Source organism: Harpia harpyja, chromosome 3 (genome assembly GCF_026419915.1).
Source record: "Harpia harpyja isolate bHarHar1 chromosome 3, bHarHar1 primary haplotype, whole genome shotgun sequence".
In the NCBI taxonomy this organism is placed as follows: domain Eukaryota; kingdom Metazoa; phylum Chordata; class Aves; order Accipitriformes; family Accipitridae; genus Harpia; species Harpia harpyja.
This window is the reverse complement of record NC_068942.1, coordinates 66,664,443-66,687,924: the sequence shown is the minus strand read 5'-3', so window position 1 is coordinate 66,687,924 and position 23,482 is coordinate 66,664,443. Positions and strand designations below refer to the sequence as shown.

General features: G+C 40.0%; 1 protein-coding gene across 2 annotated transcripts in view; it reads left to right on the top strand.

Annotated features, from left to right (window-relative positions):
• Positions 1-23,482, top strand: part of CLMN (calmin) — a 74,332-nt gene extending 50,850 nt beyond the window's left edge. For both annotated transcript variants that reach the window (XM_052783085.1, XM_052783086.1), the window contains exons 2-13: positions 2,640-2,701; positions 5,296-5,391; positions 6,932-7,015; positions 9,652-9,744; positions 11,033-11,223; positions 13,029-13,222; positions 14,706-14,788; positions 16,245-17,558; positions 18,572-18,753; positions 20,262-20,322; positions 21,370-21,431; positions 23,021-23,482. In XM_052783085.1, the coding sequence (XP_052639045.1) occupies positions 2,640-2,701; positions 5,296-5,391; positions 6,932-7,015; positions 9,652-9,744; positions 11,033-11,223; positions 13,029-13,222; positions 14,706-14,788; positions 16,245-17,558; positions 18,572-18,753; positions 20,262-20,322; positions 21,370-21,431; positions 23,021-23,174 (2,576 nt within the window). In that variant the 3' untranslated portion in view covers positions 23,175-23,482. The remainder of the gene's footprint in view (positions 1-2,639; positions 2,702-5,295; positions 5,392-6,931; positions 7,016-9,651; positions 9,745-11,032; positions 11,224-13,028; positions 13,223-14,705; positions 14,789-16,244; positions 17,559-18,571; positions 18,754-20,261; positions 20,323-21,369; positions 21,432-23,020) is intronic.

Genomic DNA, 23,482 nt, shown 5'->3' with positions numbered 1-23,482 from the left:
AAGAATTGGAATACACAAAACAAGTGATGCACAATGCAGTTGCTCACCACTCGCCAACTGATGGCCAGTTCATTCCTGAGCAGTGATCCCCCAGCCCCACTCACCCCAGTTTATATACTGGACATGATGTCACACGGTATGGAACACCCCTTTGACCAGTTTGGGTCAGCTGTCCTGGCTGTGTCCCCTCCCAACTTCTTGTGCCCCTCCAGCCTTCTCGCTGGCTGGGCATGAGAAGCTGAAAAATCCTTGACTTAGTCTAAACACTACTTAGCAAAAACTGAAAACATTATCAACATTCTTCTCATACTAAATCCAAAACATAGCACTATACCAGCTACTAGAAAGAAGATTAACTCTATCCCAGCCGAAAGCAGGACAATATGCAAGTACTTTCCTGAATGTGCCTTTTTTTTTCTTTTTTTTTTTTTTTTGGTGTGTGAGCTCCCTGAAGCAGTAATACCAGCTTGGCTCACCCACCCTTTCAGGCATATGTGCAACTCTAATTTGCATCGATGGCAGAATTTCTGCAGCAAAATTAGGAGCCAGTGTGTGCTCAGTTTTATGGATGATCTGTAAATAAACACAGGTCTCTTTTGCATCCTTATTGACCGTGAAAATGAAGGTTGCCAAAGCGACTGGTGAAAAACAGGATCCGAAAACAAGAAACCAAGCCTCTGATGAAATCAAAAAACATTAATTTTGCTTCTGTGTACCCTTCTGTGCTTCCTGTTTGATTTTGGTTGACACTGGAAGTCTGTATATCCAGCCCATTTGATAAGGTCTCCTGCCCTCCCCAAAACCTGGCACTGCCCATCCGAGCATTCCTGAGCATTTCGGACAAGCTTAAGAAAGAGGTGGCCCCATTGCCTGCCGCTAGCTCCTGCGCCTGTTCTGCCTTCCCCTTTGCACCAACACACGTATTTGAACATAAAGAAGTGTATCTGGGAACGGATCTGGCTTAATGTTAACCTCCACCCACCCTGAAAAGTTAATTTTAACAGATCGATTGTGGAAGTTACACCCTAGGTGACACATAGCACTTCTGCTGCTCAGCCGTGGATGTGTGAGTGCATGGAAAGCCAGTTCTGGGGTCAAGGTGCTGAAGGAAGGGAAGACCAAGAAAGATGTGTCACGTCTCTTAGTTTATTGTACTTTGAGATTTGTAGGTGGTAAATGCTGTGGGTTTTTTACAGATATTCTGGAACCCTAATATAATTTACAGTTTCGTTTGTAGAGAGCTGTTTCAAATCTGTGCACATTCTTCTAAGATATTTTAAAAGAAAAGCCAACAGCAATAATTAGTTTGGCATTTTCCATGTTTTCTAAAGCACTTAAGGGGTAATGACTTTTTTTAACCAATCTTACATAAAATCAGGTTTTACAGGAATAAGAGGACTTAAAAGGCCTGAAGGGCCATCAGTGACAAATGTAATTCATGCTGAAAGCTCTATTCCAATGCATCAAAATGAGGAAAACAATTATACATCTGATTAGAGGCTGCTGACCCTTCAGTTAAAATGATCAAAAAGAACAATATTAAAATTTGATTTACGGAAGCTACTACTTAGCCTATAATTAGTCTGACCGATAAAAACAAACCAGACTTCTACAGAATGTGATTTCCCAGCAGATAGGTTAGCTATTTTTGTAGGGCTGAAGAAACACAAAATGGTTTTAAAATATATTTGATATGCTCTATGAGTAAATTGAAATACAGCATATTACTAGTTTTAATGGGTTTTGTTCATAAATTGCCAGATTTCCTTAATTCAAGTGAAATTTGAGAACCCCATGAGAATAATTGTCTCTAAAATAAAATATTACTGTGTCAGTCTACTTCATTTATATTAAATATATGGTGTACTTTTCTATATTAGAAGGTAAAAGAAAGTTGGTCAGTAATATGATTCCCCTTACACTTTTGCTGTAGTTTACTATGGAAATGGATTCAGGAAATGGCAGATGTGATTAAAAACTCTTCAGCTGTCGCAAGAGCTGTTTGTACAGCACCTAGCATACAGCACTTCTGGCAAGGAACAGGCACTCCTCGTCTTCCTGCAATAGAAATAAAATGATTCTTCAATGTAGGGACTTGGAGTTTTGATTTTAAATGCACTAGTTAGGAGATTGGGAAGATGAGATTTGATGAGGCTTTTCCATTCATAAGAATGAAGGCAAAATTGTTGTGTTGGCTAATGCGGTCCTGTTTCCTTGTGCATGCAAGTAAGTACATTGGAATCCAGGCCAGCCCAATTTGCGTGAGGGTGTCGGAGCAATAATCCTATAAATTGACATAGAAGGGTCAAGCTGCCTGCTGAGAGGCTAACATCACTGGAGAGCTGTGGACGACACATAAATGTTCACCTCTGAAAAGCTACATTGAAGACAGCAGAACTAAGAGAGATTTCTTCCTACGTCCTTTAGAATGCATCTACAAGTGTATAGCTCATGTCTGGGCAAAGAAGTTGAATAAAACACCATTGCTCAACCTTATATCTCCCAATTTGGAATATATTTGTTTTATTCACAGGGCTGTCATGAATTCTGACTTTTTTGTGCATCGTTTTTTGAAATTTCCTACCAGCTTTCCCTCTCGTGGAAACTTAAGTGCTGTTTTTTGTTTCTGGTATTTCTAGTGGAACGGGAAAATGTACAGAAGAGGACCTTTACCAGATGGATAAACCTACATTTGGGAAAGGTAAGACTGACAAACAGTCTTGATGTTGAGATACAAGGACACAACCATAGATAGATTGCAGTTAATTCCTTTTAAGTAGTTAAAATTTAGAAACAAAATTGACTTCTGTGCATATGGGGACATTTGGAGGAGAATGAGGGGAAGCTGAAAGCATATTTCTGAGTAAATTAAAATTGCTTTTCAGGCACAACGAATGCTTGGCTGGCTTTAGTTAATCTCAGGTGCATTTAAGTCTTTAATGCTACTGACTATTATCATGAGACTAGAATTTTCCCACAGAATGTACCCACATAAAATCAAATGTGGTTGAGGCTGCTCTGAGGTGATGATGACTGTGTTCTTCCCTGGACTGGAAGTTCAAACATCTGAGGCATCATGGCCAAAGACAGATGTTCTTCAGAACCTGGCTTCATTCCAGATCTGCAGATGGGAAACATTAATTCCTTGTCAGTCATGTTTTGCGGGGGCTGTATGATGGGATCTTTACATATCCACTTACATTGGAGAACTAATTTTTGGACATCACTTCATATTTTTAAGATGTAATTGTTTCTTAATCATACCATAATATGGCTATTAAACCTAATTTACTGTTCTTATTGATAGTAGATAAGTACTAACTCTCCTGAATAGTCTGCCATCCAGAGAACGATTTTCCTGCTGTTGAGGATGAAAAGAAAAAAAAATTCTTAATATTACTGAGACAGCAGCAATGCTTAGTGCAGGATCAAGGAATGAGACCAGCTTCCTGATCTAGACGAAGTCCCAGCTTGGACTGCGATTTGAGATTCACCACGCTTTTAGTATCTGTGGCTAAATTTCACAAAGTACAGACTGGGACTAAGTTTGGGCTACAAGCTGACTCAGTTTAGCTCCTGTAGTTCTTGGGAAGTGATTGCATTTCAGCCATAGTAAAGTAAAGGGGTTTTAGAAGAAAGGCATCACATACATAGCTGCTTAAGTCCACTACTCTGCAGTGAGTGTTGCTGAAGGAGTAAAGGGATCCTCTTAAATCTCACTGGAAAAACAGAATAAGGCTAGTTGGAAATGTTTTGACTAGCAATTGCTCCCAAAGGTCTCTCAGAACAAAGACAGTGTTACGTGATGCCTTCGTGAATCAGGCTCTAGGGCTTTAAACTAACTGCAATTTTGGAAGTTGTCAAAAAGGGTTGTCAGATATGTGACTGTGGAGAAGGTCTTTGATTTACAGAAGGAATTAGATCATGAAAAGGCTGTAGGGTGCTGTTAATTCTGCTGTGCCAAGCATATGAAGTCTTAGAAACTTTGTGGGCAGGTGAACTGTTTTCTCTGGAGTGCATACAAGTTTTTTTCCTCTCTGATTCAACAAAGAAAAATGCTTTTCTGAAGAAAGGACAAAAGTCTGCTGCTATACTGATATTTTTCCTGGAAGTGGCATAATAAACATACCCGTGTAAATAATGAGGGCTTTGCTAAAGCTCTCTCTAATTACAGGTAATTCCCCAAGGACACCCACTGAGGAAGGTGGCTTCTGCCTTTATCCTCAAAGAAGCATTTCTTGCAGAATGGCTTGTTTCTTTTAAAGGCAGCAATGAAATCGTCTTCTTGTACTTCTTCAGGAAACTTACGGTGTGGTGTGTCCCCTTTTAGAGCAGACCATCCCATTTGGGTCATCTTTTGAGAGGAGCTGACTCTGCTGGTCATGGGATAATAGGGAGTAGTCTGCATCTTCTGAGTTCTGGTTGTTCTTGTCTTAAGTACTGAAAGAATAAAAAAGATTTGGGTTTGAGGCTTTCAGATAGGTTATTTAATTTTGAAATGAATGATACTTTGCTTTCTTTCAGTATGGAGCATCGTTGAGTACTCTTGGCTAGATTAAAGACTAGTAACAAAAATGTATGGTCCCCATTTGCCTGAAGCAGTGTTTAATCAAACAGTAGTGCATTGCCCAACCGCAGATAAAAAGATTGGGCTCTTTAGGGACATGTGAGTGAGTGACACCTGAACAGAGCATAATTGCTGCAGCTGAGACTACCCCTAAGGCCTGCGCTGACTTGGCTGTGTGCCTCAGTGCACACAGCATCAGACACCTCAGTAAAGTGAGGAGATGGTTCCCTTTGGAGGTTTGCTGAGAGGAGAGAGACACAATACAAGAAGTTGCTATTTAAAGTACTTAGAAAATACTGGGAAACAGAATGGCACCAGCAGAAACCTTACAGAAGAGACAGGACATTGTGGCCAGCTGGACCACGGTCTTATTTCAGCATAAAATGGGATTTGCTTCTGCTGGACTTGTCTTAGTCTGAGGGATCAGCACCCAATCCTTAGGTGGTCGCTTCCTAGGCAGAGTATTTAGGGTGAGGTTCTGTTATGGAAAATCTGAAATAAGTCCTTGTCTGATCTCAGTTACATGAGTACTATATCTCAGTTTTAGCTCCGACATTCCTAGGACAGAATTGCCACTGATGTGAAGAATAGTCAGCCCTTTCTTCCTGCAGGCTATGATTTACTTCTAGGACCTCTGTCTTGTAAAATTCTCCTTCTTACTCTCTGAAATCATGGTGACTTACCAAGCAGTACTGCTTTAAAAGCTATCTGGTTTTTTTTCTTCACAGTGCAAGCCTCCTCTGAAAGTAAAAGACTTGTTTATTGATATACAAGATGGCAAAATCTTGATGGCGCTACTGGAAGTCCTGTCAGGACAAAAGCTGGTATGTATACAAGAGCGAGAAACCTCCTTAGGTATGGAGCTCTGTGTGTTACGAGCAACAGTGTATGGACATGCAAGGAATAAGGGTGAATTTGGTCCCATGTCTTCTGTATAGTAATAAGAATTTCAGCAACTTTGTTGTGATTTCCTTATGTTACAGTCTGGTGTCCTGAGTTGTAACTTAGATTTCAAGGAAATCTATAACAATGAGGTGTAAATGGTGTGTGATCAGTGTAAATGTTCCTACCCCTCAGGTTTTTTAAGGCTTTAATACATTAATGCTCACATACTCCATTTGGAGATCACCCAAGTCACATTACCAGGAACAGACATATTTGCTATATTATTTTTTTAATCCATAAATTCTGTTTCTATTTTGTCTGAGATCATTATGACACTTAATAGGTGTGCTGATGCTTGGTGTAGTTGTGAGTTTAGTTCTGGTATCCTGGCTCAGGTTCCATTAGTCTTACTGATATAGTCTAAATCAGAAGGGCAAAGCTTCACTTATGAGAATCTTTTTCTCTCCTCCTTTCTTTGTAAGAGCTGTATAAAGTTCCACATACCAGAAATGGAAACACCCAGTGCAAATACAAATGACCAATTACAGTTGACTTTAATGCTTTCTTTCTACATCAGTCTTGTCAGCAAGTACGCTCTCCTGTGTGGGTATCACACTTGGATAAGAGGAGACTCCTGTTCTGCAGCTGTCTCACCACTGCAGATGCACTTGCAATCGCCTGGTGATGCTCTACAGTGACTGAACCATCTGCATACTGCAGCATGAACGGCCACTGTGGTCATACACTCAGAACCGCCTATTTTTTTTAATATTCTTGCAGTTTTGGGGAGCTATAGCAGAAGCGGCAGTGTCTCTGTGTGCATTCACACAGATTGCATTGAGAGCCAGGCTGGAAAGGAATTGAAGGGGGAGACACATCATGGTAAACGCTAGGCTATGCCCCGGGAGGTCAGGGAGGAGGGCAAGGAAGGAGGTAAGGTCAGCTGGCCAAACTTGTTGTGCTGACAGTTAGGTGTTCCTGCACACGTGATAAAAACAGTGTGCCAAAGTAGAATTGCAGGCAGACAGGCATGCAATGAATTTGTTTCATTTCTGCCAAAGTAGAGGCTTCTGCCTCCCACCTGCCTGTGCCTGCTATGGAAACTGCTCACTCTTCCTAATTAGGATCATTTAATTTAATGCAAGACAAAAAAATTCTATTATTACGAATTTTCAGGTAAATTTGACCCTGTGACTGAACGTGGTTGGGGAGTGATTACATACATAATCGACGTGGCAGGTCCAAGAGAGTAATAACTTCTGGAGAGCAGGAAAGCTGGTTGCTAACCCTGTTTTGCTACAGCAAGGGCAGATCATGTAGTTGAAGGACTTTACTGATCAGAAAAGGTGGCAGTAATTTTACATAGGTAGATTTCCTTAGCTTTATTTTGCCTCTGTGTTTGTAGATTTTTAAGCTTCATATGACGTGGTGAATAATTCCACCATTTTTAAAAACAGTGTGGCGCTCATTTTTTTCTAGATGCACGAATACAAATCCTCAACCCACCGCATTTTTCGTTTGAACAACATAGCCAAAGCACTTAAGTTCTTGGAGGACAGTAATGTGAGTATTTCCAAAGGCTGGTCTTGATATCTTCTCTGGATGTATTTTGCAAATTGTAATTTTTGTAATTGTAATTAGTCTGATGCGCTGCATGTAGATAAGAGGAATGTACTGCTTAAAGGCACTCTGACTTACCCTAGCAGCAAGGCTGAAAAGCCACATAAAAATGCACAATGAGAACACCGACAGAGTCTAAAACAAGGATTATTTGTTCATTTTATAATGTAAAAGTTCAACAGGATTAAAGGATCAGGAACCCAATATTAAAAGAAAATAAAAAGAAATGCAAGTAATTTTTATGAACTGGGTCTTAGTGGCATTACTTCACTTACATTGAAGGTAGATGACTCTCTTCCATCAGAAATACTTTCAGTATTACAGATCATGTATTTATCTGGTAAACTGCTGCAGCAGCTAATCATGAGTCAAAGGCAAGAGAAGATTAAATCTGGGAACATGATAAATAACATAAATGCATAATTCCAGGAATCAAAACCTTATAAGGATATAACTTCCCTCATAGTCACTGTGGCACTACTGCAACATCACTTCCTAAAGTTGTAAGTGATCAAGCAAGAACAGACCCTGTAGCTTGAAATGATTCATTCCTTTTTTTATTTCTCCCATTAGGACTTTATTCCAAAGCCCTATGGATGTGGCCTGTGTCTTGAAAACTCTCTGCTCTTGAAAAATGTTGAAAAGTAATGGGGTCAAGAGAAGTCCTAGCCATGTAACAAGTCATATACATGGTATACCTAGATCTTTCAGAAAGAGAAAACAAATATTGGACTATGTCCTATAAAGGACTGCAGCAGGGTTTAAACTTTATGGGTGAGGAGGGATCCGGTGTGTGCACAGGGGCAAAACCCTGCCTTGCATGGAATGCCACAACAGCAGTTGATGTCACTTTGCTGCTTCCCTGCAGTGAGCTTAGCTCTTGTTCCAGAGATCCTGCAGCAGTGCTAGTCATGCAGGAGAGTCACTGCAAAGCTCAGTGCAGGAATGAGTGTGATGTGAGGTCTTAGTAGATCTCTTACGACCTTGTAGATGTGGGAGGTTTAACCTCCTTTGCCTTTTTCCCCAGGAGAGGATGTGAAAGGTCAAGAAGTTGTCCAGTAACTTCCAGGTGTTCCAGTCTCCTTTTGGAAACTCCACCAGTAGGGGCTGATCTGGCCCTCAATGTCTATGTCTACATGTCCTGCTAGAGAACTGCTAAGAAGTATTTTACGTGTTCACAGATTTCTTAGCAGTTTCCCAATTGATGCTTTCTACCCAAATCCAGCTAAGGCCCACTGGCAGATGAGATTTTTTCTCTCTGTTGACATCAACACATTGCAGAGCTGCAGCTGAAGTGTGTCTGGTTGCCAGGACCTCGCTAGGGGACAATCTAGAACCTCAATGAGCAGGGCCAGGCAGGAGGAGCCTTGGACACAGGCGGCCCTTTAATTAGTAGTGCTAAAACACCTACTTTTCTGTGGATTTCTTGTTTCTTTAAGAGTAAGCAGTCAGTATCTTCTAGCCAAGTATCTCGACTGGGCTGGGTGACAAACATAAGCAGCAGTAAGAGGACAGAGCTGACACTGAGAACAGTCTAATGATAAATGCCACTTGCTCCCCATTTTGGAGAAACTGCTATTCAAATGTACTAGGTCTTAAAGGTTTTCCCATGCCAAATACCTCGGAGCTAGCAAGAAATCTGAGCCTTGAAATACGACAGCTAGAGGTATCTTCTTGCTAAGATTGAAAACTGTTGTGCAAACCACTAGATAAAAAGTTATTTTGCTTTCCTTTTTTCAGTGTAACCAAACCGGTTAGTGAAGGGTGGTGATGAAAGTGTTGGCAAAATGCCTTGGCTGCCAAGACCTTCAGGGTTAGATATTAAACCACAGTGGGTGGAACCCGTCAGTGTACGCTTCTGTGGAACTGGGGCAGCAGGGTAAAGCACTGCTAACTGATTCATCATGTACAGGATTTCCAAGTGATAAATGGGCTGTATGCTGGGCTTTAACTCGGTCTGGGTGCCATGTGCAGTACTGACAGCTTCCTTGCTTCCTCCCTCCTCCATGACCTTTGCCAAAACCAACTCTGTGTTGTCTAAGAGAATAACATCCTGGTGTTATCAGGTGGAAGAAACCTCACTGTGGGAAAGTCTAGTTTGCTTGGAGTAGGCAACCCTATCCTTTTGCTAACTGATTTAATCAGAACTCTGTGACAAGCTGTGTAAGGTGAGATAAGCAAGGAGAAAGGAGATGCATAGCAAAACAGAAGTAAGCAGCCCTTATTAGGATTTTCATTTTTGTACAAGAAGTGACTCTCTACTTTTTAAGAATAGGATCCACTGGAGGGGGCACCATCTTGTTCCATTTTTGTATGGAGGAAACACATTTGTGGTCTTGAGGCTGCAGAACTGGGCTCACTTCTGTTCTGCAGACTGTGATGGGGGCTTGAGATAAGAGTTCCATGAGCAGGTTGGTTGAGATCAGGGAAAACTATCATTAACACAAGATTTCAGTATTGCTTTTTGGCTGGCCAGTCAGTGGCAGAAGTGTTCTGGACATATCCAGTAGTCTCAGTGCATTTTTTGCATTTACCTTGCTGCTTTGAATTTGGCTCTGAATTTATGGTCTCTTCTACAGGTAAAGCTTGTTAGCATCGATGCAGCAGAAATAGCAGATGGAAATTCTTCCCTGGTACTTGGGCTAATATGGAATATAATCTTGTTTTTTCAGGTAATAAAACTTTAATACTTTGATCATAAGTGAACAGTCTTCATGGTAACAATCTATTCCAGCTGAATATTGATTTTTAAATTGATTTTTAATCTTAAAGAACATAATTAAGCATGCTAAACCTGGGCTTTTCCCTCCTAATACATGCTAATTTTATACCTGCAGCTGCTTTCATTTTACTTCATTGGACCTATTTTGGTGTAAATAGGAGACAGTTCAAGCCCTCATTTGACTTGGACCAGAGTTAGAACTTTGGATTACTACTTTACCTTCTCTCCTGTGCCTTCCCAGGGTTCTGTTCCAGATTGCCTGGATCTGAACCAACATCTCGGGTTTGGTTCCAGGTCACAGTTTATTTTCAATAACCTTTTCTTGATTTGGTCCAATGTAGTGGGAAATTCCATGCAGAATCACTGATCTCCAGAGACTTACTCATCATGGAAAAAATCCACAACTGATGTAGATGGCCAAATGAAAGATCTTGAAGGGCTTGGAACTGATAAAACTGATTTGAGCCTGAAAATTGGTTTAGCCCCAGGCTTAGATTAAAACTGCTCCCTAACCTACATGTATTTTGAAAATGACCTTCTAGACAATACCAAATTCTAATGAACAGAGAGAGATGGAGGGAGGGTTCTGCAACTCTCGTAAGACTGTGAGGCTCCTTCATTCTCTTGGGGTCATTTCAGAAATGGCTATAGGTTTAAAAAATAATCTGGAAGTTGCACTGGGGTTTCTCTCCCTGGCTGAGCTCCTCAAGCTGAACAGTGCTGCATAGCACCAGTTTGGCCAGACGGACTCGCAGGCAGAGATGGTGCGACCAGAGTCTGTCGCCCCGGCAGCAGAGGGCATGGGGGACCTAAGAGCAGCAGAGTGGATAATTTGGGCTCAAATGTCAATGCTGACCAAGGACAGGAGTGCTGCTGCAGGTCACCATTTCTTGACTAAAAATATTCACTCAAGCAAGTCCTGTGAAAAGAACAATTCTAGTGAAACTAATTTTTCATTCAAGGGCGTGGTTTTTTGCTTTTTGTTTAATCCGAATTTGCTCAGTCCAGCCTGAACTGATACCTTGCCCTGTCTGTTTCCTGGGGTTGCCAGCTGGGCTGCTGCTGGCTGTCACGCCTGTGCAATACAAGTCAAGAGTTATAATGGCCAGGTCTATAATTACCTTTTAAAATTCAGTTATGGCGCTGTTATCTTTAAAGTTTGCATGAAAACAAGCACCAAGTTCTCCGTGCAGCTGGTGTTTAAACCAGAGCATTGCGTGTTTCACCTTTCATTACAGATTAAGGAGCTGACAGGCAACCTCAACAGGAACTCCTCCTCCTCCAGCCTGTCCTCCGGGCCCAGTGGTCCGGAGTCAGACACATCCCACCCCAGCACTCCCAGCGTGGAGAGAAACATGTCCATTACAGTGAAGGATCAGCGGAAAGCCATCAGAGCCCTTTTAATCTGGGTTCAGAGGAAAACCAGAAAGTAAGCTAACAAACCCTTGTATAAAACTGTGTTTTGCCACCTGCCCTTTTGAAGCTGAATCTCTTTTCTCTCTTCTGCCCCGTGTGTGCGTTACCGTGTGCTGTGGCTTCTTCTGCTTTTGAAGTTTGCAAGCGTACGGTCTCTGCAGGGGGGTATATCACAACAGCCATGTGTCTACAGCGGCCATCTGACCTTGAAGCCGTATGCATTGCTGGCTTCATGATTTGAGTGTTAAATGTTAACTTGAACTAATCTGCTTGGCACTGTTTAAAACAGGATTGTTCCCTCCTCCCCCTACCCCCAGCTTTCGTGCAGTCTACTTGATATCTTTTGCTAATTAAAGCGTCGGCATAAACAAGGGTCGAACTGGAAAAATAAATATATTGAAAGACTTCAGCAACAGCCTTTTAAAGTAAGCAGCAGCCCTGAGGGAACTTCTCTGTGTGCTGCAGAGTGCCTTGAAGGACAGAGCACCTGTTAAGAGTCCCTCTTTCCTCAGAATTAGAGGGGAAGGAAGTGAACCTTAAGTAGCTTCTTATGAATGTGTAACATTTGGGTCCAGTTCCCTTGCTCCACATGTCTCTCTCCTCTTCAATAAGAAAGTAGTTATTTCACCAAAGCATTTTGTCTAGTAATGCTTTAACCTGGTAGAGTTACTGTTGGGTTAAAAAACTTTAGTGTGAGATGTATAGTGCATGTGTAAATGCTTGGAGTATATTTTACATATATTATTATCTGAAGTGATGACTGCCAGAGAGTTTTAAAGAGGGCAAGGGTCAAACTTACTTATACAAGTTGGATAGCTGAATATTTGGCATTTTTGTCTGTTGATGGATTTATATGTCCAAATCTGTCTGTGAACACAAATGTTCTGTGTCTAGTGTTGAAGATACACATTTACATCTTAAATACTTGGTCCTGTGGGCCACATCATCCCTTGGTTATCTCCAGTGAAGCTAAGGGTGCTTGTTGTGCAGATAAACTTGTCCCACTGAGATCTGTAGTTCACTGCTGCCAGTGCAGACCTTAGAGGAAGCACAGTTTTAGTCCCAAAATAATTCTGATATTGACACTAACAGAGACGTGGTACAAGGAAAGCAAGGACCAGAGAAGTAAAGGCCATAGACTTTTCAGTCCAGTCAAAGAGTACAAATTGAGAACATCTAGTAGGAGAAAATTGTTCTTGCAACTGCTCTATTAAAAACATAATAGCGTCGTTATAATCCTGTTATCCAATGACCTGTGCAGAACTTTCTCTTCTGGGGCTGTATTTCATTGCAAGTTTGATGGTTGTTTTTTCCTCCAAAACTTTGGGCATCTAACACACTTGTGGTTTATACATATACTGACACCATTTGCATTTGGCAAAGCACAGTTTTCTGCTATAGAAAGCCAAGTACACAGGAATGTGAATCATTTATGCTTATGTGTTTAAATATTTAAGTGTTGGCAGTCTTCCCAAACTCTGGCATTAAAATGCTGGAGAGCAACAGAAACAGGAATCACAGAGACATTTGGTTTTGTGAATGTTAAATGTGGTTGCTGAGTTCTTGAGGGCTTTGTTTTTACTAACTACTTCCTACAAGCAGGTTGATGTCAGCTGTTAGCCATACTGATCCAGTTTGTGAATCCTTGTGTTTTATGGACGTATTCTGTGTGTTTTGAAATCCAAAAAGATCTCAGATGTGACTAGTGCAACTCAGGAACCTTACTTTTAACTTTCAGGAGTCTTTGAAAATTATGATGCCTTTACTTTGGATTTTGTAACACCAGCACCCATATAAACTGTATGTAATTCTGTACAGGTACGGTGTTGCAGTTCAGGACTTTGCCAGCAGTTGGAGGAGTGGTCTTGCTTTCTTAGCTATCATAAAAGCAATAGACTGTACTTTGGTAGACATGAAGCAAGCACTGGAGAAATCGTCTCGAGAAAACCTGGAGGATGCTTTCAGCATAGCACAAAATAAGTTGGGTGTTCCTCGACTCCTAGAACCAGAAGGTAAAATGCCTACATCAGTTTTGTTGGGTAACATTCAAACTGTAATGAATTCATGAATATTGCATTGTGATACCTACAAAAAACCTCCCAGTGATTATGCTGTTAATGTGATCGGTGTGTTGGGCTGATTGATAAGAATAATAAAAATGAATTGGTCACTGGCTTATAGTCGTGTGCTTCCAGTCATATTTGTAAGCTCCTTGGGGGCAGAGATCTTACCATAGTTTTAGCTATGTACACCGGTCCTGGTTAATGTTTAGATGCTATGTGACAACTGCATTACTAGTGAGCATTAATCACCACCCTGTCAGGCTAAGAAGGGTCTTAATGCATTAGCACCATTTCATAATGCCTACAGTCTGCAGAGACTAAATGTCACTCCATGATGAAGAGTGTTAGTCTGCCATACCAGGAAAATGGGTAGATACATTTCAAATGTATTTGCATCTCCCAGTTTTTCCTTTACAATGCATCTGTGCACACATATATATTTATATATCTAAATATCAGCATATTTGTTTGTATATAAATACATGGCCCCTCACTACAGGAAAGACATTGAGCTGCTAGAGCGTGTCCAGAGGAGAGCAACCAAGTTGGTGAGGGGCCTTGAGTACAAGTCTTATGAGGAGCAGCTGAGGGATCTGGGGTTGTTCAGTCTAGAAAAGAGGAGGCTGAGGGGAGACCTTATCGCTCTCTACGACTACCTGAAAGGGGGTTGTAGTGAGGTGGGTGTTGGTCTCTTCTGTCAGGTGTCTGGAGATAGGACAAGAGGAAATGGCCTCAAGTTGAGGCAAGGGAGATTTAGGTTAGATATTAGGAAAAATTTTTTTACTGAGAGGGTTGTCAAACATTGGAATGGGCTGCCCAGGGAAGTGGTTGAGTCACCATCCCTGGAGATATTCAAAAGGCGAGTGGACAGGGTACTCCAGGGCATGGTTTAGGGGGCATGGTTAATGGTTGGACTCGATGATCTTGAAGGTCTTTTCCAACTGAAATGATTCTATGATTCTATGTATATAAATGGAGCTGCTTCTTGCAGTGTTTTTTACTGAACTCTACTAGACAGGTGTTAGGCCTTGATTTTATAATTGAAAGCACAGATTGGTTGGTTGTGCTTTCATGGGTCACCTGTTAGAAGACTGGGCCATCCTGTTAAAAATAAACCTCTGTGCTGTCACTCAACAAGATCCCTGTCTAGTGACAACAACATAAATGACAGTATGAAGCTGGATGAAAAGGGACCCTGAGCAGCATTTGGTATGTGTTTGGAAACAGGAAAAAATGAATGTGAATAAGATGTTGAGAACTCTTTTGAGTACCATCAACAGTGAAAAGTATTTCTCTTATCTGTCAGAAAAAGAAAAGCATTTGTAGCTGTTATTTCTCTCATCATAAAGGCATAAATGTCTGACGATCTGTTCCTCTGCAAGAGTGTTTTAAATCCATGTGTGCTCAAGCCCCTTGTGTCTTGTCTCCACAGATATCATGGTGGAATCACCCGATGAACAGTCAATTGTGACATACGTGGCACAATTTCTGGAACACTTCCCAGAGCTGGAAGGGGTATGTGTTTACTGCTACATCATGTCATTTTCTTAATTTGCTTTGGTGTACTTAATAAAGTCAGATATTGCTGTATTTATCTTCTAGGTTTCTTTCTAAGCTATTTAAAATAAACCACAAACTCAGATTTTATTTTTCACATTTTTGTTAAATCTAGTCAATTAGTTAAATCTAGTTCATTGGCGATTGCTAAAATGCTTTAGATAGATAGAATTATGCTTGTAAACATTTACATCCAATTATAACTTTCAGAGGTTAGAACTGGTTACATAGGGCACTACTACTTTGCTATATTAGTCTTAAATAAGGCTGAAATTTATCCCTTCATCTATGATGATTCATTAGACTTTGAATTTCGTTTTGACTTCTGTCTTCTCAAGTTTGAGGGCCACAGTCAATCTGAATTTAGCAGGTATCAGACACAAGATACCAGAGGTTGAATCTTGTCAATGCAGCAGTCAAAAGCACTCACTGTAAGCATGAAATAAACTGCAGCTTAAAGGACCAGGACTTTAATGCAGGCTATCAAAAATAAAGAATTGAGGAGCAAGCAGGGACTGACAGTGTGAGGGATTGACAAAGGTCTTCTGGAGAAACAGAGGATAAACTTAGAGAGGAATAAATGATAGGAGACAGAAAACTCGAGGAAAAAGGGGAAGTCCCAGGAACTGGAGGAGAGAGCTGCATGAGTTGAAAAACTGTTCTGGAGGCTTCTTGTACTTCCAGACAAACCTAGTTCAACATAGTCTTTTTGGTTTGAAGGGGTCCCCAAGGAGTATCTGGGTCCCTCAAGTATCTGGGTAAGTTTTTGCACTAGCGTACATGCACATAAATGATGGTTCCTACCCCTCTCATTTCTTGACTGAAGGTTCCAGTTGGTAGGTATTTTTTATCTTATAAAATTGGTGGGTGTTACTAAACTCACTGGAATTAAAATTATTATAATAATCTAATTATTATTAATAGATTAGATGAGCAATAAGATTTGTTGGCATTTAGACTTGTGTGTATTTTAATGGACAAAGAAAAAAGCCTACTTCTTTTTTTTAAAATGCAGTCTGTTGGAATGGAATAATCTAGTATAGTAATATATTTCACAGTGGATTTAGTGGACTTGTTAGATTTATTTTATTCCCAGGGTTTGGGATTGTGTCAAAAAGCCAAGTCAGTTGTCTCTGCAGGTGGAGCAGAGAGAGATGAATACATAACAACTGAGGAGTAGGCTTGTCTGCATTCTAATCTTCCTGTACAAGTGGCTTCTTGACGTTGAGCTTTGTTCAAGTCACTTGACTTGCCAGATTGGTTTCCCTACTTTCAAAATGAGTGAGTCATTAATTGGCCATTCACAAGGTAGTGGGATGATGGGCTGGGTAGTTATTCTTTCTGGAGTGTTTGGAAAAAGTAAAATGGTATCTGAGGTATGATTTGTCTTTTAATGGTGTATCATCACTTATAGGAAGACTTTACAGATCCTGACAAGGAGCTTCCAATTGAGTCCACGTATGTCCACATCAAAGACACACCTTCAGAAAAGGAAGGCAAAATCTTGATTTTAAGTGAAAGTGAAGAAAACATGTATACCGTTAATCACGAAAGAAGTCATCCAGCTCCTCCAAAGGTTCATATTCATGACACCCCTGAGAGAATTCTGTCAGAAACCATTCCTGAAAAATGTAATGGGAAATTGAGTCAAGTGTTAGGTGATTCACAGGAAACATCTGAAGAGGAGCCTCAGAGGCCTACCTCACTGAAAATTACAGGATCTGTCAGTTTTGAATCCAATTCCTCTTGGGAGGTTCTAAGTGATAAATTCATGCCAGGTGAAGGGGGCATATCTGATGATCCACTGGAACAGAATGATGACCTTTCTCCAGCTGTTCTGACAGATCAGAAAAATTCTGTTGACTCTTTTGAAGACTACTCCGAAGAATTAACTAAAGAAACCTCTACTGAATACGACAACGAAACTAAGAGCCTTTCAGCCAACACTTCTTCTTTGAGTCCATTATCCTGGACTTCAGGTATACTTACAGATGAATCTATAAATAAAGTAGAAGAGAGCAAACCCCAGAATTCAATTCTTTTACCAGAAGGTACCTCAAAACAAGAAGATACGCATGAGTATGTTCTTCATCTAAATGAGGAAGTACTGAAGCTTCCACAAAATGAACATACAAAGCAACCACCTGTCTTTGAGACAATAGAAACTAACCATTCTTCACTGAATGGTTCTAATCTCAAAAGCCAAGAACTATCTACAGAGCCTGAAGCATCTGATGACTCTCTCTCAGATGTACCCAAAAATCCAGAGGACCTGGACAGCTGTGACGAAGTTGAGTCTTCAGCTGAAGTGCTACCCAGTTCTTCGAAAGTATCTGTAATACCCCATGATCTCTTTTATTATCCACATTATAATGTTCCCATATCAGCAGTTTTGAATGCTTACCTTGAGCCTTGTATTGAAGGTTATGGTACTGGAAATGACAAATGTTCTTCTGAAACAGTAACAGATGTTTTACATGAGAAGGGCTTACCAGAACAGAACTACAAGGAAGATGTTCCAGACCCAGACTTAGGGAATAAGCTAGGTGTCCCTCCATCAGAAATGGATACTGAGAATGGCGAGGAGGACACAACAGATACTAACAGTCACATGAATTCTTTCGATGAAAAAGAAGTGCCATTACTAGAAGGAGAAGAGTTCGAAATTGAAAAAGATGGCAAAAAGGCCGCCAACCATCAAGATTCCACCATTCCACAACACCCTGAGGTATTTTGTTTATTACCAGCATTTCTTTGTGTATATATGGAGGATTAGCATCTGACCTCAATGGTTTTCATTTGCTTTCGTTTTGCAGTGCTTTGGAGAAATATGTAAAACGTACTTGGTTTCCTGTCCAGTAATGCTGTTTGCCACAGCCCTCTACTGGAATGAATAGAATTGCAGATCCCTAAGATCTGACATTAGAAGAGAGTATAAGCCCTAATACTAATAGTACTGCAAAAATGTGAATTTTAATTATGTTTTAAAGTAGTTTGAGGCTCCTGTGTAATCCCTGGGCATAAAAGATTATCACAGACGGTATTTTTAATAATTTGTAATGAGATGAACAGAAAGTAGTATTGTTGATTTAGAAAGGGTACAGGCAAAGGTAATTTTTGTCTGAATCCAAATAAGTTTGCCTACAAAAACTTAAACCAATTTGAGTAAGATAAGTTATGTGGGTAAAATGAAGGATTGTCTACACTGGAGGTGGAGAAATAGGGATTTTTGGTAATTATTCTGTGTATTGGATTTAGGCAATTTGCTACTCATCTCTTCTTGCAGACACTGATTTTGAATTGTCTTACATGTTTTCCAGCGCAGTAATTTTAGACAGTGCTTTTCAGGAATAAGTGTCCATTTAATGTTACTTCACATGTTGCTTAGACAAGTTGCTTGACTAGAGTAATGAAGTCAATTTGCTGTTAGCTTCAAAGACTAATTGAGGATAGATTAAAAAACATCTTAGTGGATTACTTCAAAGACCCATGTCCTGTCATGTCTTCTTACATAAAAAGAACTGACAAGTAATTGTATGTATGTTGAACTGATGATACTTTATAGCTTAATGTATCCAAAATTATTTTCAAGAAATGAATTGCTTTTTATTCTCTTTAGTGAGACTTTCAATCTTGTACTACATGCAATTTAACATCTGAGTAGGCTACACCACTAAGATATTTAGAAGGGTAGGGAAGAAATCTTGTTGTCTAATGCAAAATATTTCTTAATTTCAACAGGCCATAGTAGAATATCTAGAGGATTTATCAGTAGCCGTAAAGAGACCAGAAAAAAGTAGTAATAGGGAGGAAGAAGGGAAAAATACGATCAAAGCAGAAGACTTGCAAATCTCAGAAGTTGCTACTACTGCTCTGTCACAAGATAAACTGGAAGAAATTGCTGATTGTCAGGAATTTACCAGGTATTTCACATTAACTTTGTCTTAAATACACCTAACTGCTATGAATGCCTGGTCTTTTGAAGTGTGCCCTGTCCACTGGATGTTTCTTGTAGACTTCTTTTAGGAGCAGTGTACTGGGACTCATTGGTTTCTTCCTGTGTTTATCTTAAACATGTTGAGTGATTCAGTGCCAGTAGGACTTGATTTGACTTTGCTATGCGAACTTTGCTATGCAAAACCCAACAGGAACCCCAGTGCATTTTGAACGTGGCAGTGTTATAACTGTTTTTCCAACAGAAGGAGCGTTTTGTAATATAGATTAAATAATTCATGTGCATTGTGACACCATGTGGAAGTGTGACATTGCTTCATTCCGACAGATATTTGTTGGCCTTTTTCTCTGTCTCTGAACAAGTGAACAAGGTTGTGATAGGTTGACCTTGGCTGGCCACCAGGTGCCCACCAAGCCATTCTCTAACTCCCCATCCTCAGCAGGATGGGGGGAGAAAATAAGATGAAGAACTAATGGGTCGAGGTAAAGGCAGTTTAATGAAAAAAAGCAAAGGCCATGTGTGGAAGCAAAGCAAAAAAGGACAAAAAAAAAAAAATTATTCTCTACTTCCAATTAGCAGCCAATGTCCAGCCACTTCCTGGGAAGTAGGGTCTCAGTAGGCGTAGTGGTTGCTTCAGAAGACAAATGCCTTAATAATGAGTGTGTATGTGTCCCTTTGCCAGCTTCTTCTTTTCTCTTAGGTTTTATTGCTGAGCACAACATCATATGGTATGGAATATCCCTTTGGTCAGTTTGGGTCAGCTGTCCCGGCTATGTCCCCTCTCAACCTCTTGCCCAGCCCCAGCCTACTGGCCTTTGCAGGAGGGTTGGAGAGACAGCCTTGGTGCTGTGTGAGCACTGCTTAGCAATAGCTGAAACATTGGTGTGTTATCAGCACTGTTTTAGCTACAAATAGAAAGCACAGCACTATAGGGGCTGCTGTAGGGAACACTCAGCTAATTTTACTCCATTCACTTCTGTTCCCTCTTATGTTCTAATTTAGTTCTTAGGTAATGTTTTTGAGTGGGACATGAACTGTAATTTGTTGATGCTTATCACTATAGCAGTCTAATGAACTTGAAAGAGTTTGCTTAGAAAAACCCATTGTCTCCTTCAAGCTTTCTGCTCCCTGCAAGGTCTGTCAATTTTTTATTTATATAGATAGCCATAAAACCTGGGGTATACTCTCACTTAAATGTGAATGATATCAAAGGTGCAAAAACCCTATCGGATACCGTTTTTCAGAAAAGATTCCAATTTGAGCATATGGATTTTTTATCATGGGTCAGATTTTCGCAAAGCTATTTTTTATAAAGTTACTGATAAATTCAAGTCCATATTCTAATACATGCAACAATGCATATTTGTGGGTTTGCATAGCTTAAAACTAGCATGTGCAATTGCAGTGGCTCTCTTTGAAGTCAAAACAAAACTTAGCTTTATGAATTTAAAAACTTTGGTTTTACATACATTTCAGAACCAGTGACAGTGATTCCAACATTTATCTCCGAAAAAGATCTCCTAATACTTCTGAGGAGGTAAGTATGTGGAAATTTACCTACCGCTGTTTTTCTATGTCTCTTAAACTCCAAAAGTTCATATACTGTAAAAGGGTCTATTCTATATATAAAGCTCGGTGACAATACAAAAACCCTGTGACTTCTAATAATTTTAGTGCCAAAACCAGGCATAGCTTAAAAGCTTTACTGAACTCTCCTAAATATATGGAACTGAACCTTATTGAACCTTGAACAAACCCACAAAGGAGCACCTAATACTACAATTAAATCTGTTATAACTTTGAGGCTTAATTCATCATAACTGTATAGCTGCAACATTTCGCTTCGTTGAAGCTGCCTTTATTTGATGCTCCAGTTTCTTTTAGTTTGTGCATTCTCTGTATGTATGTTGGAGTCCTGGTCACAGCCCTGCAAAAATGCTGGGTGTCTCCTGATGTGCACTTTTTATGAAAGATTGGGCTCCTTCCCTGTCCTTCATAGCAGCAGTGTATTATATTATCTCAATGGCAGCAGCTAACCCTATAATGTGAAACTGCATCCTTCAAGGCAGATGTAATTCACACTGGTTTCTTGAGAGCACACTATACAACTGAGCTCTGGATTTTTATTTTTTAAGTCAGAAGGAAGGGACAGCATCAACAAGCTGGGCACACTGAGCAAGGATAGGAATATGGCTCTTTTCAGCACAAAATAAAATTCTGACTGTCTTGGAGCTTTAAAGAAATGCTGCCACCAATGTTGAATGAAACGGAGATTTCACACAGATGCTTTAGTTTTGCAACACTGTCAGAGCTACTAGAAATATATATGAATGAGGGAAGCTTTATTCAACTGAATGAAAGTAGTTGAAAGCAAAAATATCTTATTTCACAACTTTTTCCCTTTTCTGTGTGTGTACCAGACTGCAGTTGTGGATGTGCTGGCAGGGAATAAATTTATAAGCACACTTTCATTTTATTTGAGCAAACGTTAGACATACTCTGCATAAAATACACACACAATTACCATCTTTGTGAGATGCTGAATTTTATTCTTTTTACGTAATCTATTCCTGGTTTGTTTAAGGAAACCTATGGTGTAAACGAGCAGAAGATGACGGATATGGATGAAAATCCATTAATCATCAGGTGAGTCGTTCTTATTCAGACAAAGCCTTTTGCAAAGAATCCATTAACTCCTAGGTACTTCAAACAATGTTACAAAGGGAAATGAAAATTAACTATAATGGTAGAGACTGACTGGATGTCTTGTGTAACAGCTTGGAGTCCATATTTCCCATAGGTGTAAGATACAAAGCTTCTTTATTGCTCAATCTCCCCCTTGACTAAAATGCTTTTTCTTGTCTTGAGAGGAAAGATTCAGCTGTCTAAGCAAGACTGTGAGCACTTTCCCCACATGGTGGATATTTCAGACCAAGAAAAGAGTGGGAGGACTTCAAATATGAGGCCCTCTGGCAATGATGACTCTTTCCAGGTTTGGAAGACTGTCAAGACAATGTTTAGTGTGGTCAGTGCTAGGGAAAGATGATACTTCAGTGGAGTTCTGGCCTCTGTTAGAGCACCCATGAGTTTTTATAATTTGTATGTGTGTTTAGTTTAGACGTAGGGTGATGGATCCTGAACACAGAGTATGTATCCGTTTGGTATTAAGGTCTACATATCTATTAGAAACAAGGATTGCTTTAGGTTTTCCCTCTCAGTTGATACTGAATAGTACTTCCCAGAACTTCTAGTTAAAATGATGGTTGCATTTAAATGCACAAAACACACAAATTTATTATCAGGATCCAGTGTCCTGGTCTCACTTATGCTTCTGTAAAAAAAATACATGAATACCTGTCACAGTTACGCCTGTTTGCAGACTGCTGATATTGAGCAAGTTTTGTGTAATACTCAGGTATATATCCAGTATCATATCTGAGCGAGTATGATGCCCCAAGCCAGAAAAAGAACTCATTAAAACAGGCCAAAAACCAGTTTTCTCCAAAAGTGGATTAAAAAAAGGTCTACCAGAGGGTGATTCATGTAGTATTATAAAATTATAAAATGAGTGTACCAACTCATACCTTTTTAAATAAGACCTTTTCTTGTCTTCATCAGAGCTCAGTGGTGCTGGCAAAGTCCATCAGGCTTTGCCCTTATGAACCTTATGAGCTGGAATTTTGGAAAGTTGGAATTTTGGAGTTGTCCTAGAAAACCCCAACTGCTAGTTGGTTTCTGGAAGTCTTGGGCTTTTTCTGTTTATCTGTTTCTATTTAATTCTGTTTAATCTTCTGGTGTCTGACATGAGCAGCTCTGAAAGTTGATGATTTGGTGAAAGTATATCAAGTCAGATACAAGTCAAGTAAAATTGTGGAAGTGTGATATGTGTTGCCCAGAGCTATGTTTACTGTTCTGAATATAAAAGGGCATCTTTTTGACTGATGGAAATCACCTTACATCAAAGGACTGTGCTGTAATGGCATGTATTTAAACTACCTGAGAATTTGTCCGGAGTTTTTGGAGGATTAATTGCTATGTACATTTGCTCCTGGGGGAACACACTGTTACAGCCCATTATGCACCTCCTAGTCTAACTTGCACTCCAACTGACTAGATTGAAATGGTTCATTAAACTGCTGTCTTTTAGTCTGCCCTCTGATCTTTACAGTAGATATTAACAGTGAGGGTTTCTTCTTCTTTTTCCTGCCTCTTATCAAATTATCTCCTGTTTTCAGGAAGAAAAAAGACTTGGAAGCAAGTGAGACTCCAGCACCAACTCCTGAGATTACGACTGTTGAGCAGCCAGAGCTATTCTACTTCATCATTTTCTTCTGGGTGCTGGTCTACTGCCTTTTACTCCTTCCACAGCTTCTTAGCAACAAAGTTTGATCTCTGTGAGGTGTGGAAAAATTAAGGACGGTGGTTGGATTGCTTTGTGTATCTGCATATGAATATGTTCCTTCAGGTGAAGCACAAACAGAAATGTAGGACCTGGTATTTGTGTTTATTATCAGGTTGTCCTCAATTCCTCTACTGTTGTGCTATGACAGTGTCTAAGCACATTTTATATTACGATAACTGTGTATATATATATAAAAAGGACCTGATTTAGTAGACGCGATTTTGTACATTTGTGCCTTGCTTTATAAGATGCTAAATAAAACCAGATAATTATCAGTAGAAATATGAACAATTCA